Source organism: Equus asinus, chromosome 2, assembly GCF_041296235.1.
Source record: "Equus asinus isolate D_3611 breed Donkey chromosome 2, EquAss-T2T_v2, whole genome shotgun sequence".
In the NCBI taxonomy this organism is placed as follows: domain Eukaryota; kingdom Metazoa; phylum Chordata; class Mammalia; order Perissodactyla; family Equidae; genus Equus; species Equus asinus.
The window spans coordinates 61,479,639-61,498,012 of NC_091791.1; the positions used below are offsets into that span (position 1 = coordinate 61,479,639).

At 39.1% G+C, this 18,374-nt stretch overlaps 1 protein-coding gene across 4 annotated transcripts in view; it reads right to left on the bottom strand.

The window, feature by feature from the left end:
* The window catches only part of PLA2G12B (phospholipase A2 group XIIB), a 29,341-nt gene extending 17,793 nt beyond the window's left edge, over positions 1–11,548 (bottom strand). For 2 of the 4 annotated variants that reach the window (XM_014858901.3, XM_014858900.3), the window contains exon 1: positions 11,171–11,548. In XM_014858901.3, coding sequence (XP_014714387.1) covers positions 11,171–11,381 — 211 coding nt within the window. In that variant the 5' untranslated portion in view covers positions 11,382–11,548. The remainder of the gene's footprint in view (positions 1–11,170) is intronic. The other 2 variants (XM_070489960.1, XM_014858902.3) reach the window with 1 other exon arrangement.
* Positions 11,549–18,374: the final 6,826 nt, after the last annotated feature.

Consider the following 18,374-nt stretch of genomic DNA (forward strand, 5'->3'; position numbering starts at 1 on the left):
GGGGGATCGCGTCAAGATGGTGGCATAAGGAGACTCTGAACTCGTCTCCTCCCATGAACACAACCAGGTTACAACTATTTTTGGAAAAATTATCCTGAATAGGAAACTGAAAACTGGATAAAAAAGAACCCCCACAACAAGGGACAGTGCTGACTAAGGCAGAAGAGGCAGAAATCCCTGCTGAAGAGGAAAAAAAGCCACCTTTGGGAGCAGCAGAGCTTCTCAGCTGGCCAGGCAGGAGCCACCCTAAGGTACGCAGCTGGAGGAGTGAGGTCCAGAGTGGGTGCCAATACTGCTATAAGCATCCTTCAGACTCAGCACAACTGAGACAAGGATCTTACTGTCTGGCTTGGCTGGCTATTAGCTTCAGTGAGGATACCCCCAGAAAAGCTATCAGATGAAAGCTGAAAAGACTCGGGTCTTAAAGGGCCCATGCATAAACTCACCTGTCTCAGCAACCTAAAATCACCAGAGGGAAGACTGACAGTACTTTGGTGAAATGAGACTCACCTGGTGGGCTCTGGGGGCATCTTGGTGAGAGGAGGGACCTCTTCAGAGACTGAGACATTGGTGGGGGCCATTGTTCTGACCTGGTCCAAGCATGCTGACACAAACCCCGGTGGACGCCATTGACGTTCTTCCCTTGGTCTGTTAGCCCAGGGGCCTGCCACACCCACTGGAGCACAGATTTAATCCAGTTCAGCCAAGGCAGGCAGCCTGTCCTAGTGATCAGCCCCACCCAACAGCAAGCCCTCGGGCTACTTGTCAGCCTGCATTGACTGGGTGCCTTGATCCTCTACAGGCAGGCAAGTGTGTGCACCTCTGTGGGGCAGGGCCTGTGTGAGGACCAGGTGAACTCTGGAGAGCATTGCTGGAGAGGTGGAGGCCTTTGCAGTGGGGCATCAGGGTACACTCCAGGGGGTTGGGAAGTGTGCATGGACCAGGACTGTATTGACAGTGTATGTGGTCCTGTGGGGGGTGAGGCTTATCAGCAGCAGAAGACCTGTGCTTCACAAATAGCCATAAAACGGATCAGCCCCACCTTCCAAAGCCTGAAACAATTGAGTGCTCCCATGCCTAGGGCCAGACCCACTCAGCTGCACTCCTAAGAGACCTGACAATAGCCTTGTAGGCCTGAGGCCTATAGCAACTGTAAACCCCTGAGCCTAGCAACCATCTACACTGGGTACCAACCCAATTAAGAGGAAAATTGCAACAGGAGTGTGCTGATAGACTTTGTAGCCAATGGTGCTGAAGCTCCCCAAACCGGATTTACAAACAGCTGGCCAGGGAAGGAAAGACTAGACTCCCTGGGTACCTACATTAAGAGAAAGCCTTCCACAGCAGAAAGACACAAGTAACCCACAAAGGGGTCACTCCTGTATCATTTGGACTGGTGACGAGAGGGAAGCACACTGCTGGGCCTCATAAGGCATCTCATACATAAGGCCACTCCTCCAAGATCAGGAGACATAGCCGAATCACCTGATACATAGAAATAGGCACAGAGAAAGAGGCATAATGAAGAGACAAAGGAATACTTTCCAAGCAAGGGAACAGGACAAAACCCCAGAAAAAGGACTAAATGAAACAGAAATAAGTGCTCTACTTGACAAAGAGTTCAAACAAAATCTCATAATGATGCTCACAGATATTGGGAGAAGACTGGATGAACATAGTGAGCTCATCAACAAAGAACTGGAAAATATAAAAAAGAACCAATCAGAAATGAAGAATGCAATGCTGGAAATGAAAAATTCACCAAAGGGACTCAAGAGCAGAGTAGAGGATGCAGAAGAACAGATCAGTGAGCTAGACACAAGACTAGGGGAAATCTCCCAAGCTGAGCAGGAAAAAGAAAAAAGAATTAGACAGAATAAGCACAGTCTAAGGGAACTTTGGGACTATATCAAGTGCACTAACATTCGTATTATAGGTGTCCCAGAAGGAAAAGAGAGAGACAAAGGGGCAGAAAATTTATTTGAAGAAGTAATAGATGAAAATTTTCCTAACCTAAGGATGGAAACAGATCTCCAAGTACAGGATGCACAGAGAGCTCCAAACAAGATCAGCCCAAGGAGGCCCACACCAAGAAACATTATAGTTAAAATGTGCAAAATTAAAGATAAGAGAGAATCCTAAAAGCAGCAAGAGAAAGGCCACAAGTGACATACAAAGGAAAGCCCATAAGGCTATCAGCGGACTTCTCAGCCGATACCCTGCAGGCGAGAAGAGAATGGCATGATGTGTTTAAAGTGCTAAAAGGAAAAAACCTGCAGCCAAGAATACTCTATCCATCAAGGTTGTCATTCAGAATGGAAGGAGAGATAAAGAGCTTCCCAGACAAGCAAAAATTAAAGGAGCTTATCACCAAGAAAGCAGTTCTACAAGAAATGCTGAAGGGACCTATTTAAGTGGGAAAGCAGTGACCACAAATAGAGATTTAAAAAAAGTTATAAAAAAAAAAGAAAACCAGAAAAAAACAGTCAATAAAATCACTTGTAAAAGTAAAAATATGGTAAAGGTATCAGATCAACTACTTGTGAAGATAACATGAATGTTAAAAGTCAAATGTACTAAAATCACCTATTTCAATGATAAGAGGGTAATGGACAGACACACTAAACAAGAGACTATATATGATTTGAAAAACATAAAACGTGGGAAGAGGGGAGTGCAAAGTAGAGCTTTTAGAAAGAGGTCAAGCTAAAGAGCCTATCAACTCGATATAGACTGTAATATACATAGAATATTATATAGGATCCTCATGGTAATCACAAATCAGAAACCTATAATAAGAAAGCAATGAAGTAAGACAAAAAAAAAATCAAACATATCACTAAAGAAAGCCATCAAACCACAAGGGAAGAGAGCAAGAGAAAAAGAAAGGAACAGAGAAGAACTGCTAAAACACCCAGGAAAAAAGTAACAAAATGGCAATAAATACATATTTATCAATAGCTACTTTAAATGTCAATGGTCTAAATGCTCCAATCAACAGGCATAGGGTGGCCAACTGGATAAAAAAACAAGACTCATGTATATGCTGCATACAAGAGACACACTTCAGACCTACAGACACTCACAAACTGAAAGTGAAAGGATGGAAAAAGATATTCCACGCAAATGGCAAAGAAAAGAAAGCAGCAGTAGCAATACTTGTTTCAGACAAAATAGACTTTAAAACAAAAACTGTAACAAGAGACAAAGATGGGCACTACATAATGATAAAGGGAACAATCCAACAAGAAGATATAACACTTGTAAATATCTATGCACCCAACATAGGAGCACCTAAATATATAAAGCAATTATTAACAGACATAAAAGGAGAAATAGACAGTAACACAATAATAGTAGGGGACTTTAACACTCCACTTACACCAATGGATAGATCATCCAAACAGAAGATCAATAAGGAAACACTGACCTTACATGACACATTAGACCAGATGGTCTTAGTAGATATATATAGAACATTCTATCCAAAAATCACAGAATACACATTCTTTTCAAATGCACATGGAATATTCTCCAGCATTGATCACATATTAGGCCACAAAACAAGTCTCAATAAATTTAAGAAGATCGAAATAATACCATGCATCTTTTCTGATCACAAAGGGATGAAACTAGAAATCAACTACAGGAAGAAAACCAGAAAAGTCACAAAAATGTGGAGATTAAACAAAATGCTACTGAACAACGATTGGGTCAATGAAGAAATCAAAGGAGAAATAAAAAAATTCCTGGAGACAAATGAAAATGAAAATACAACATGCCAAAATCTGTGGGATACAGCAAAAGTGGTTCTAAGAGGGAAGTAGCAATTCAGGCCTACCTCAACAAAGAAGAAAAACCCCAAATAAACAATCTAAAAGTGCATCTAAAGGTACTGGAAAAAGAGCAAAAAACAAAGCCCAAAATCAGCAGAAGGAAGGAAATAATAAAAATCAGAGCAGAAATAAACAAAATAGAGGCTAAAAAAACAACAGAAAAAATTAATGAACCCAAGAGCTGGTTCTTTGAAAAGATAAACAAAATTGACAAATCCTTAGCTAGCCTCACCAAGAAAAAAGAGAGAAGGCTCAAAAAATAAAATCAGAAATGAAAGAGAAGAGATTACAATGGACATCTCAGAAATATAAAAGATAAGAGAATACTATGAAAAGCTATATGCCAACAAATTGGATAATCCAGAAGAAATGGATAAATTCTTAGAAACATGCAACCTTCCAAAACTAGACCAAGAAGAAGTAGAGAATTTGAATAGACCAATCACCAGTAAGGAGACCAAAACAGCAATCAAAAACCTCCCAAAAAATAAAAGTCCAGGACCAGATGGTTTCCCTGGTGAATTCTACCAAAGATTCAAAGAAGACTTAATACCTATCTTCTCAAACTCCTCCAAAAAATTGAAGAGGAGGGGAGGCTTCTTAACTCATTCTATGAAGCCAACATCATCCTGATACCAAAACCAGACAAGGACAACACAAAAAAAGAAAATTAAAGGCCAATATCACTGATGAACATCGATGCAAAAATCCTCAACAAAATACTAGCAAATCAAATACAACAGTACATTAAAAAGATCATATACATCATGATCAAGTGGGTTTCATTCCAGGCATTCAGGGACGGTTCAACATCCACAAATCTATCGACGTGGTACACCACATTAACAAAATGAGGAATAAAAATCACACAATCATCCCAATAGATGCAGAGAAAGCATTTGACAAGATACAGCATCCATTTATGACAAAAACTCTAAATAAATGGGTATAGAAGGAAAATACCTCAACATAATAAAGGCCATATATGACAAACCCACAGCAAATATCATTCTCAATGGAGAAAAACCAAAGCTATCCCTCTAAGAACAGGAACCAGACAAGGATGCCCACTGTCACCACTCTTATTTAACATAGTATTGGAAGTCCTAGCTAGAGCAATCAGGCAAGAAAAAGAAATAAAAGGGATACAAATTGGAAAAGAAGAAGTGAAACTGTCACTCTTTGCAGACGACTTGATTTTATATATAGAAAACCCTAAAGAATCCACTAAAAAGCTTTTAGAAACAGTAAAAGAATACAGTGAAGTCGTGGGATACAAAATCAACATACAAAAATCAGCTGCGTTTTGGGGGCTGGCCCCATGGCCGAGTAGTTGAGTTTGCGCGCTCCGCTGCAGGCGGCCCAGTGTTTCATTGGTTTGAATCCTGGGTGTGGACATGGCACTGCTCATCAAGCCACAGTGAGGTGGCGTCCCACATGCCACAACTAGAAGGACCCACATTGAAGAATATACAACTAAGTACCGGGGGGCTTTGGGGAGAAAAAGGAAAAAAATTAAATCTTTGAAAAAAAATCAGTTGCATTTCTATACACTAGCAACAAAGTAGCAGAAAGAAAATTAAGAATACAATCCCATTTACAATTGCAACAAAAATAATAGAATACCTAGGAATAAACTTAACCAAAGAGGTGAGAGATCAGTACACTGAAAACTATAAGACATTGTTGAAAGAAATCGAAGAAGACACAAAGAAATGGAAAGATATTCTGTGCTCTTGGATTGGAAGAATTAACATCGTCAAAATGTCCATACTTCCTAAAGCAAGCTATAGATTCAACGCAATCCCTATCAAAGTTCCAACAACATTTTTCACAGAAGTAGAACAAAGAATCCTAAAATTTATATGGAACAACAAAAGACCCTGAATAGCCAAAGGATTCCTGAGGAAAAAGAACAAAGGTATCACATTCCCTGATTTCAAAACATACTACAAAGCCATAGTAACCAAAACAGCATAGTACTGGCATAAAAACAGACACACTCATCAATGGAACAGATTCGAGAGCCCAGAAATAAACTCACACATTTATGGACAGCTAATATTCGACAAGGGAGCCAAGAGCATACAATGGAGTAAGGAGAGTCTCTTCAATAAATGGTGTTGGGAAAACTGGACAGCCACATGTAAAAGAATGAAAGCAGACCATTCCCTTATACCATGCACAAAAATTAACTCAAAATGGATTAAAGACTTGGATGTAAGACCCGAAACCATGAAACTTCTGGAAGAAAACATAGGCGGTATGCTCTTTGACATCGGTCTGAGCAGCATATTTTCAAGTACTGTGTCTGACTGGGCAAGGGAAACAAAAGAAAAAATGAACAAATGGGACTACATCAAACTAAAAAGCTTCTGCACAGCAAAGGAAACCATCAACAAAATGAAAAGACAACCTAACAATTGAGAGAAGATATTTGCAAACCATATATCAGATAAGGAGTTAATATCCAAAACATACAAAGAACTCATACATCTCAGCAACAAAAAAACCAACAACCCAATTTAAAAATAGGCAAAAGATCATAACAGAGATTTCTCCAAAGAAGATATACGGATGGCCAACAGGCATATGAAAGATGCTCAACATCATTAGCTATCAGGGAAATGCAAATCAAAACTACAATGAGGTATCACCTCACTCTGGTCAGAATGGCTATAATTAACAAGACAGGAAACAACAAGCGTTGGAGAGGTTGTGGAGAGAAGGGAACCCTTGTACACTGCTGGTGGGAGTGCAAACTGATGCAGCCACTATGGAAGCAGTATGGAGTATCCTCAGGAAATTATGATCAGATCTACCACTTGATCCAGCTATTCCACTGCTGGTGTTTATCCAAAGAACTTGAAAATGCAAAGGCATAAAGATACATGCACCCCTATGTTCATTGCAGCATTATACACAACAGCCAAGACTTGGAAGCAACCTAGCTGCCCATCAAGGAACAAATGGATAAAGAAGATGTGGTATATATACACAATGGACCACTACTCAGTCATAAGAAATGATGAAATCCCACCATCTGTAAAAATATGGATGGTCCTTGAGGGTATTATGCTGAGTGAAATAGGTCAGAGGGAGAAAGTCAAATACCATATGATCTCACTCATAAGTAGAAGATAAAAACAACGACAAACAAACACATAGCAACGGAGATTGGATTGGTGGTTACCATAGGGGAAGTGGGGGGACAGCAAAAGGGGTGATTAGGCTCACATGTGAGGGGATGGACTATAATTAGTTTTTGGGTGGTGAACATGATGTAATCTACACAGAATTCGAAATATATTACAATATACATCTGAAAGCTATATATTGTTATAACCCAATGTTACCGAAATTAAAAAAAATTTAAAAATTACAAATAAATAAATAAAAATAATAATAATAATGTTAAAAAAAAAAAAAGAAAAGAACAGTAAAAACTTTTGGGGCTTTATCACCCAGGTCAAGGTTTAATACTTCTGGAGAGAGAGTGTGCCCATTCTCTCCATCCAACTGTTTCCTGCAGAAGAAGGTCTGTGTTCCACTAGAGTCTACTAAGGCTTCAGAGTACTGTATTTGAAATGTATATCCTGCTTAATTCCAGAAACATTCAAATACAGCATGAGTAACACACCAAGGGAACAAAGCAGAACTATGACAATTTTACTCTGTTTGGTTGCTAAGATTAAATTATTGCAATAATCTCTATTTGGTTGCTAAGATTAAGTTACTGCATGAGGTAAGGTGACCAACGTGTCCTGGTTTACCTGGGACCGTCCCTGTTTTAGTACTGAAAGTCCCATGTCCTAAGAACCCCCACCCCTTCCCTCAGTCCCAGCAAATCTGGACAGATGGTCACCCTAGCTCGAGAATGATCTCTGCCTCTAAGCCAGGAGCTGTTTTCTTTTTTTGGGCTATGGATCCTCTTAAGAATCTAATGAAGGCTGTGAATTCTTTCCCTGGAAAAATATACAAACTCACAGGTTCATAAAATTTTGCTCTAAGATTTCAAACAGATAAAAAGATCCCTTGAAAAAAAGATCAACGTTTAAAGATACATTTTTCTTAGAACTAAACCCATGAAGAAATTCATCATGAGGTCCTTTTATCAAAATGTGACAGTGTGGACAGTATCTTCAATCATGGTTTATAAGACACCGAAATTCTGCTTCAGATATCCTCCTCCAGAGGCCTTCATAAAGGCACAGAACACTTAAATCATCATTTGATGATTTCTTCCAGAAGCTGAGAAGGTGTTATCTAGTCACTGAGATTTCTGGTTTTTTATTTTATGTTGAAAGAGAACTGGAAGAATTGGAATGCATGGTAAATCTGTTCACCAAACTGTCTTTCTCATAACACTTATAAAATTTGGTTGGTACCTGCCATTCTCCATACACAACACTTAATTCTTTATATTTATGATCTTTAATTCTTACCACAACCTTGCAAGGTAGGTATTATTAACATCACAAACATGAGGAAACAAAGGTTGAGGGAGTTAGGTAACTTGCCTAAGGTCATCAGCAATAGGATTCCCCTTCCCCCCAATTCAAAGCCATGACTTTTCCATTCCTAGGATTTCTCAAAGTCTGGTTCAGGACCACTTGTGCAGTTCTAGGGTCCTACCACAGACCTACTGAATCAGAATCTCTGCGGGGGGGAGAGGGAATATTGTTCACATTAGTGCACATCCCTTATTCCACTTGTGCTGTGTATGCTATTGATCATGCTGAATCTCGTTATATTTATAGCCCAATTCTTTGACAAGTACAGATTTGTGTGTTGATATAAAAATGAATTGCTGTTGATATAAGAAGTGTAGAAAGCAGTTGATGTGCTATTGTAGGCTACCAGGATACAAACACACCTTCACCACCTGAACAACCCATGGGCTGAAGTTCTCCAAGAATGACCTCTTAAACAGTGCTGCAGACGTTGGTCGCACTTTGTAATCACCTGGGAAATGATAAAAATCCTATGTCCAACCCATGAGATTCTGATTTAATTGATTTGGGGGACAGGGGTTTTTAAAGACCCCCAGGAGATTCTAAGCTCAGGGCCAAGGTTGAAGACCACTGTTTTAAGTAGTGGTAAATTCTATCAAATTTTTTTCTTGTAAACTAACTGTTGCTAAATTGTTCCTTCTGGCAAAAGATGGTAGCCTTCAAAGCAGTTTTTTCTCAAAGTGTGGTCCCAGGACCAGCAGCATCAGGATCATGTGTGAATTCTTAGAAATGAAATTCTCTGCTCTACCCCAGACCTACAGAATCAGACTAAGAGGAGTGGGAGACTAGCAGTGTTTAAATAAGCTCTCCAGGGGATTCAAAGGACAAGTGAGTTTGAGAACCACTGCTTTAAAGTGAGAAGAGAAGCACTGTGCACGAGAAATGTATCACAAAGCAAACTGAAAAAGAACAGACCCAGTTAATTATTAGATGTTATCTGTTCAAAAGACTGCTTGATTCACAATCAACTTGAGAAGATATTTCTACCGTTTGGGCACAGCCTCCAGGTTCGTGGCTTGGCTGGGTTCCAAAGGTAACAAGCTTAACCCCGTATTTCCTAAGTGTTTTTCAGGCCCTTCCTTGAACAGGTTCTGTTTTGCATAGCAAGTGGAGTTATTTGCTTTCCTGCAATCTCTCTGTTGACTATTCCCATCCCCCACCAGTGGCTGCTGACATCGACCCTGCCCAAGTAGAGGCTTGCAACCAAAATCTGCTGAGATCTTTTAATGTCATTATGCTAGAGAAGGAAGAAGAGGGTTTGATTCTTATTTTCCTAAAAACTTCCTGCTGTTACCCTAAACCACAGACTTCAGTCTTGTGTTGCCTTTAGGAAGGAAAACAGCACCTGTGTTGATCAAATATCTGAAGTGAGTTAACCCATTTTCTGCCCCCTCCATGCAAATTAGGTGAGAACAGTCCAGGAACAAGGCATCTCCAACAAAGACAAGGCTAAGGGTCCCAGTGGGTCTGAGCAGAGAGCAGGCTTTTTACCCTCTGGAATCTTCACAGAGAAGATGCAGCTTAATTTTTCACCATATTCCTATGTGGTCGAAACTTCTATGTGGCAAAACTTTTGGTTCTGGAGGAACGGTTAACCATTGTCTCCTAGTCACTCTCTACTTAGAAGGAAGCGATTTCCTCTGCTGGATGGTAAAAAAGGAGTGAGAGAGACTGATTGGGTGAGTCCAGCAAGTATGTAGCTTTGTTGGGTCTTTCTGAAGCTGAGTTTTACCTGTTGAGTGGAGAAAATATTTCTCCAGTGTTTTCCCACTAGGCTGAACTGACTCACCATTTTCATCTCTAATCCCATGATGAAATATTTGATAAACTAAACCATAAAATTAATGCTATATGAGACTGTGTATGCTTTCAAAAACATTTTCATTCGTGTTTGAAGTTACCCCCTGCCTCCAGCTGCAAGGTCCAGGGCTCTGCATTCTGCTCCCACTACATTGACTTCCAGTGCAGAGTGAAGGAAGAACTGGCCCCAGGGCTCCTGTTTGGCAGCCAGATGTGCACCCTGGCACCCAGCTACCCTCTTTACGACCCAGGCAAGATGGTGCTCCTACCCGTTCACAACTCTACATCTGGTACCAGGCCTGAGGAACAGTCCCAGGCCTGCTCAGGGTGTGATTCCTAGTGGGCAGAGTCAGTGGGCAGCAATCCCTTCCCATCCACTGAAAGCCTGCCATTGCTCATTACGGCAGCGGCAGCAGGGACAGCTCTCTTGGGAGAGTCAGGCAAATTGATGCCCATCAGAGACTGGCAGAGCTGAAGGAAGGTGTGAACTGCATTAGGGGGAAAGGAGAATCCATTTTCAAGCTTAGCACAGTGACTGAGGAAGCTGTTTCACCTGCTGGTGGAATTTTCTCTGAATGTTCTGCTTCAGCTTTCATCCCTAAGAACTCCTCACAAAGACCTTTCATATTCTTTCCGCCCACCCATGCTGCCTTTTCCTAGGTACCAGCCTCACAACAAACTCATTAAAGTGGCCCCAGGGAACAAGTCTTGAAAAGCTCTTTATAATAGGTTTGCCAGATACGATACAGGAAGCTCAGTGAAATTTGTATTGCAGATGAACAACAAATAATTTGTCAGTATAAGTGTGTCCCCAATTTTTCAAATATATTAACAAGTTATTTGTTTTTTATTTGAAACTCAGATTTCACTGGGTGTCTTTATATTTTTATTTGCTGAATCCGGCAACCCTACGTAAGAGATGAACGACAGGAAAAAGCGCATGACAGATTGTGACCTTGCTCCGGCTGTTCACAAGTCCACCAGTAATAGTTTTTACGAGAAGAGAAACACTGCACTCACCATATCGGCACCTGTACTGACAAACTCCATTTTTCCCTCCCAGCAGCTCCAGAAAGGAATCAAAGTAGCTGTTGACAGATTCAAAGCTGCCCCGGATGTGCCGTAGGCCCCAGTCTGAATAGGACTCCTCTGCGTCAGGGCTGGTGTCACTCTGAGCCAGGCCATCCCCCAGACTGAGCCACAAAATCAAGAAGCCAGTGGCCAGCTTCATCCTGTAGTCAGGTAGTACTGAGGTCTTTCCTCAAACCTCAGCCAGTGTCCCAGGAAGTCCAGATACACAGCCTTCCAGCCAAATGTCAGGCAGGACTGGAAAAGGAATTATCTGGAACATTCAATCTGTGTGTTCCCCGGAGGTGGACTTTAAACATAGCTATGGAGGCTGGGATGAGATCAGGCTAATAAGAAAGGGCAAAGGTTAGGCAGTGGGAGGGCCTGTCTGAGGGATGGCCAGTGAGAGAGAACACTTCAAAGTGGATCCCACAGCCTGGAGGAGGGAGATGTTGGCCAACTTTGAGAAGGCATGAGCAGTGGAACAATTGGAATTCTACCCCCAACCAGCTTGTTAACCTATTGATCAGTTAGTTTGGTCCTTCAGGGCCAGCCTCTTGACAGAAGAGCTTGTCCCAGGGTGCCCGCCCCAACCCTAAGCCAGTCACCTACCCACAGTCTCTAGGGAGATTCAGGAGAATATATAAAAGGCTCAGGAAAACCCCAGTGTGGGTGGGTTAAGAATGTCACCAATGGTCAGGACATTGACAGAGAGAGTGTGCTTGAAGTGTGCATGGAGTGGGCATTCAGATATGGAACCCCAGCTTCTGCTTGGTCCCTATCTGGCTCTCAGACTCAGTCCTGTAATCTGACCCAGCTCCTAATTGTAACCATCCTTGTGCTGGGGCATTTTTGCCTCTTTATTTATGGCAATGTTTTCATTTATACTCAACAGTGTCTGATAGCTACAGATTGCCCAGAGATGGTACTGGGGAACTCAGTATTTTTGCATTGAGTGGCTCAAAAGTCAGAGGGTTTATCAGAAACACTACTTGAAATTTTAGGCTTTAAGACTATTGGCTGAAGTCTAGTGTTTTGGCATCACTTTTAGTTTATACTTTGCTTTAAGTCATATGAGGAAATAAGTTCCATCCATTAAATCACTAGTCTATAAAAATGATAACTTTGAAAGCCCCATAGAAAATAATGAATTAAATTTCTTCATTTTAGATAAGAAATGTATTTGTCTAAAGACCCAGACTCTAAGAATTCAAAAAAAACCCCAACTTGATCAAAAAATGGGCAGAGGACATGAACAGACATTTTTCCCAGAGAAGATATACAGATGGCCAATAGGCACATGAAGAGATGTTCAACATCACTAATTATTAGGGAAATGCTAATCAAAACTACAATGAGATATCACCTTACACCCATTAGAATGATAAAAATATCTAAAACAAATAGTAACAAATGTTAGAGAGGTTGTGGGGCAAAAGGAACCCTCATACACTGCTGGTGGGAATGCAAACTGGTGCAGCCACTATGGAAAACAGTATGGAGATTCATCAAAAAATTAAAAATAGAACTACCATCCAGCTATCCCACTACTGGGTATCTATCCAAAGAGCTTGAAGACAGCAATTTGAAAAGTCCCATGCACCCCAATGTTCATTGCAGCATTATTTACAATAACCAAGATGTGGAAGCAACCTAAGTGCCCATCAACAGATGATTGGATAAAGATGTGGTATGTATATACAATGGAATACTACTCAGCCATAGAAAAGAATAAAATCATTCCATTTGCAATAACATGGATGGACCTTGAGGGAATTATGTTAAGTGAAATAAGCCAGATAGAGAAGGATAATCTCTGTATGACTCCACTCATATGAGGAATTTAAAAATGTAGACAAAGAGAACAGATTAGTGGTTGCCAGGGGAAAGGTGGGGTGGGGGTGGGCACAAAGGGTGAAGGGGTGCACCTACAACACGACTGACAAACAATAATGTACAACTGAAATTCCACAAGACTGTAACCTATCATTAACTCAATAAAAAACTTAGAAAAACAAACTACAATGAGATATCACCTCACACCCGTCAGAATTCTTACCAGCTACAATCATAGGTTCTTTACTTGCCACACAAGCGTGCCCAAATAAAAACTGGAACACCAGGCTTATGGCAAGGAAAGGGTTTTTATTTCAAGTGACATCAGCCAAGAGACTAGAGTGAGCCCTCAAATTTATCTATCACCCCAAGAGATGGGAGGTCAGGAGTTTTAAAGGTTGCAAGGAATGCAGCTGCTTGTAGGGAGGGGGAGCCTGTGGCCTTGCTAAGTGGAGTTTTCCTAGCAGCCTGTATTTGGCCTGGTGAGGTTGCTTGTAGACAGGACGATGGTAAGATAAGGGAATCTGCAGGTAGATATCCTTGGTTGTCTGCCTCTGTGGTGGATGGTGGATTCTGGTGCCAGGAAGCCAGGGAGTAAGCAGGGAAAGGAGATGAGCATTTTTATTTTAATCCTATATATGTTGAGTTTAATGTAGGGGAACTGATATCAGCGCTGGTATCAGAATGGCTATAATTAACAGACAAAAATTAAGCATTGGAGAGGATGTAGAGAGAAGGGAACCCTCAGACACTGCTGGTGGGAATGCAAACTGGTGCAGCCATTATGGAAAACAATATGGAGTTTTCTCAGAAAATTAAGAATAGATCTACCATATGACCCAGCTATTCCACTGCTGGGTATTTATCCAAAGAACTTGAAAACACTAATGCAAAAAGATACATGTACCCCTATGTTCACTGCAGCCTTATTCACAATAGCCAAGACTTGGAAGCAACCTAGGTGCCCATCAAGGGACGAATGGATAAAGAAGATGTGGTATACATATATATATATACAATGGAATACTACTCAGCCATAAGAAATGATGAAATCTGGCCATTTGTGACAACATGGATGGAGCTTGAGGGTATTATGCTAAGTGAAATATGTCAGAGGGAGAAAGTCAAATACCATATGATCTCACTCATAAGTAGAAGATAAAAACAATGACAAACACAGCAACAGAGATTGGATTGGTGGTTACCAGAGGGGAAGCGGGGAGGGGGGAGGGCAAAAGGGGTGATTAGGCACACTTGTGTGGTGATGAATTAATAATAATATAAAATAATATAATAATATAAAATAATAATATAATATAATAAAATTATAACTGAACAAAAGACTAGGAAGGGTAGTAGTTAAAAAATATTTCATATGAACAATGCCACCAATATTTTAAAGCACCTATACTTTTTCAAACCACTGTGTGTATTTTTTTTTACGTCAACTCTACGAAGCAGGGTAAATATCATTCTTATTTGAGAGGTGAGAAAACTGAGATACAAAGATTAAATGACTCAGTCAAAGATCGACAGACTATCAATGGTAAATGTGGGACCAGGGCTAGCTACATAACTTGTGGGGCCCAGTCAAAATGAAAATGCAGAGCTCCTTTTCAAAAGGCAGGAAAAGAGTGCTGTTAAAGGAACTAAAATATAAAGCTTTTCCTTTAAAAATGCTGTATTACTTGTAAAATATAATGGGGGTAATAGTTATAACTGAGTAACAATATAAGTTTATAAACTGCAAAACTATTTTTGGTGTCAAGTTTTATATAATATGTAATATTTTCTTAATATGTGATATCTTGGTTGATTATAAGATTTTTCTGACTTCTGCAGATTCATTTTTTAGGTCATCAAGATTTATACTTTTATTAACTTCATTTTCAATTCATATAATTGAACACAATGTCAGTTGCTCTTGGCAAATGCAAGATCGCAAATAATATTTGATAATTTTTAATTTTGATAAGGATATTTCTGCTGATGAAACTGTTACTGGAACTATTAATAGTACTTTTTTCCTTATTTCTTTTTTCCTTATTTCTTGATACCTTAAAATTTTTTTACTGTGGTAAAATATGCATAACATAATATTTACCATTTTAAAATGTACAATGCAGTGACATTAAGTACAGTAAGTACATTCACAGTGTTGTTCAACAATCATCACTATCCATCTCCAGAACTTTTCATCATCCCAAATTGAAACTCTATACACCTTAAATAATAATTCCCCAGTCCCCTCTTTCCCCAGCCTCTGGCAACCATTATTAAACTTTCTGTCCTTATGAATTTACCTATTCTACATACCTCATAGAAGTGGAATCATACAATATTTGTTCTTTTGTGTCTGACTTGTTTCACTTAGCATAACATTTTCAAGCTTCATCCATGCTGTAGCATGCATTAATACTTCATTATTGTGAATAATGCTGCTATGAATACAGATGTGCATTTGTTTGAGTCCTGCTTTCAATTCTTTCATGTATATACTAGAATTGGATTTGCTAGATCATACAGTAATTCTATATTTAACTTTTTGAGGAAGCATCATACTGTTTTTCACAGGGGCTGCACCATTTACATTCCCCCCAGCAATGCACAAGGGTTCCAATTTCTCCACATCCTCACCAGCATTAATTTTCCATTTTTCTGACAATAGCCATCCTCCTGAGAGTGAGGTAGTATCTCACTGTGGTTATGATTTGCATTCTGTAGTGATTAGTGATATCGAGCATCTTGTCATGTGCTTATTAGTCATTTGTACGTCATCTTTGGAGAAATGTCTATTCAAATCCCTCTTTCCCTAGTTTTTTTTTACTCAGCTTTACTGAGATATAATTGACATATAACATTGTATAAATTCAAGGTGTACATTGTGTTGATTTGATACACTTATATGTTGTGAAACTACTGCCACAGTAGGGTTAGTTAACACCTCCATCACTTCACGTAATTACCTTTTCTTCTTTGTGGTGAGAACATTTAACATCAATTTTCTTAGCAACCTTCAGGTACATAATACAATGTTGTTAACTATAGTCACCATGTTGTACATTACATCCCCAGAACTTATTCATCTTATAACTGAAAGTTTGTGCCCTTTTACTGATAGCTCCCCCAATTTCTGCAACCCCCAACCCCTGGCAACCACTTTTCTACTCTGTTTCTATGAGTTCAGCTTTTTTAGATTGCACATATAAGTGATATCATACAGTATTTGTCTTCTCTGTCTGACTTATTTCACTTAACATAATACTCTCAAGGTCCATCCATGGTGTCACAAATATTCCATTGTGTGTGGGTATGTATATATGTGTGTGTGCGTATACATGTAAAATATATGTATATGTATATGTAAATTATATCACATTTTCTTTACCCATTCACCTGTAAATAGACACTCAGGTTGTTTCCATGTATTGGCTATTGTGAATAATGCTGCAATGAACATGGGAGTACAGATAACTCTTCAAGATCCTGATTACATTTCCTTTGGATATATACCCAGAAGAGGGATTGCTGGATCATACGGTAGTTCTATTTTTAATATTTTGAGGAACTTCCATACTGTTTTCCATAGTGGCTGCACCAATTTACATTCCCACCAACAAATTCACAAGGGTTTCCTTTTCTTCACATCCTTGTCAACACTTGTAATTTCTTGTCTTTTTGTTAATAGCCATTCCAACAGATATGAATTGATATCTTATCATGGTTTTGATTTGCATTTCCCTGGTGATTAGTTATGCTGGGCACCTTTTCATGTACCCGTTGGCCATCTGTATGTCTTCTTTGGAGAAGTGCCTATTTAATCCTCTTCCCATATTTTCATCAGATTGTTTGTTTTGCTATTGAGTTGTATAAGTTCTTTAAATATTCTGGATATTAATCTCTTACAGATAAATAATTTGCAAATATTTGCTCCCATTTTCTTCTGTACAGAAGCTTTTCAGTTTGATGTAGTCCCACTTGTTTATTTTTGCTTTTGGTGTCAAATCCAAAAAAATCATCACCAAGATCAATGTCAAGGAGCTTACTGCCTATTTTTTTTCTAGGAATTTTATAATTTTAGGTCTTTTGTTCAAGTCTTTAATCCATTTTGAGTTAATTTTTGTGTATGGTATAATATAGGGTCCAATTTTCCCAACACTGTAAAAGAGACTGTCCTTTTACCATTGTACATTCTTGGCTCCTTTGTCATAAATCAATTGACCATATATGTATAGGTTTATTTCTGGGCTCTCTATTCCGTTCCACTGATCTATGTGTCTGTTTTTATGCCAGTCCATACTGTTTTTAATAATAAAGCTCTGTAATATAGTTTGAAATCAGGAAGTGTTGTGCCTCCAGCTTTGTTCTCAAGATTGCTTTGGCTATTCCACTTGTGTGTGTGTATGTTTCTATACAAATTTAGGATTGTTTGTTCTATATTTGTGAAAAATGCCATTGGAATTTTTATAGGGATTGCATTGAATCTGTAGATTTCTTTGGGTTGTATGGGTATTATAAAAATGTTAATTTTTCCAATCCGTGAGCACAGAATATATTTCCATATATTTATGTCATCTTCAATTCTTTCGTCAATGTCTTATAGATTTCGGTGTATAGGTCTCTCACTTTCTTGGTTAAATTTACTCCTAGGTATTTTATTCTTTTTGATGCAGCTGTAAATGGGATTGTTTTCTTAATTTCTTTATTTGATAGTTTATTATTAGTGTATAGAAATGCAACAGATTTTTTAATGTTGATTTTATATCCCAAAACTAAACTGACTTTGTTTATTAGTTCTAAGAGGTTTTTGGCGGAATCTTTAGGGTTTCTATATATAATATCATGTCATCTGCAAATAGTGACAGTTTTACTTCTTTATTTCTGATTTGGATATCTTTTATTTTATTTTCTTACGTAATCGTTCTGGTTAGGACTTCCAAGACTCTGTCAAATAAAAGTGGTGAGAGTGAGCATCTTTGTCTTGTTCCTGATCATAGAGGAAAAGCTTTCAGTTTTTCTCCATTGAATACGAAGTTAGCTGTTAGCTTGTCATATATGGCCTTTATTATGTCAAGGTACGTTCTCTCTACATCCATTTTGTTGAGAGTTTTATCACAAAAGGATGTCAAATTTTGTCAGACGTTCTTCTGTATCTATTGAGAATGATCATATATTTATCTTTCGTTTTGTTAATGTGGTGTATCACACTGATTGACTTGCAGATGTCAAACCATCCTTGCATCTCTGGAATAAATCCCACTTGATCATGGTGTATAATCCTTTCTGTCTATTGTTGAATTCAGTTTGCTAATATTTTGTT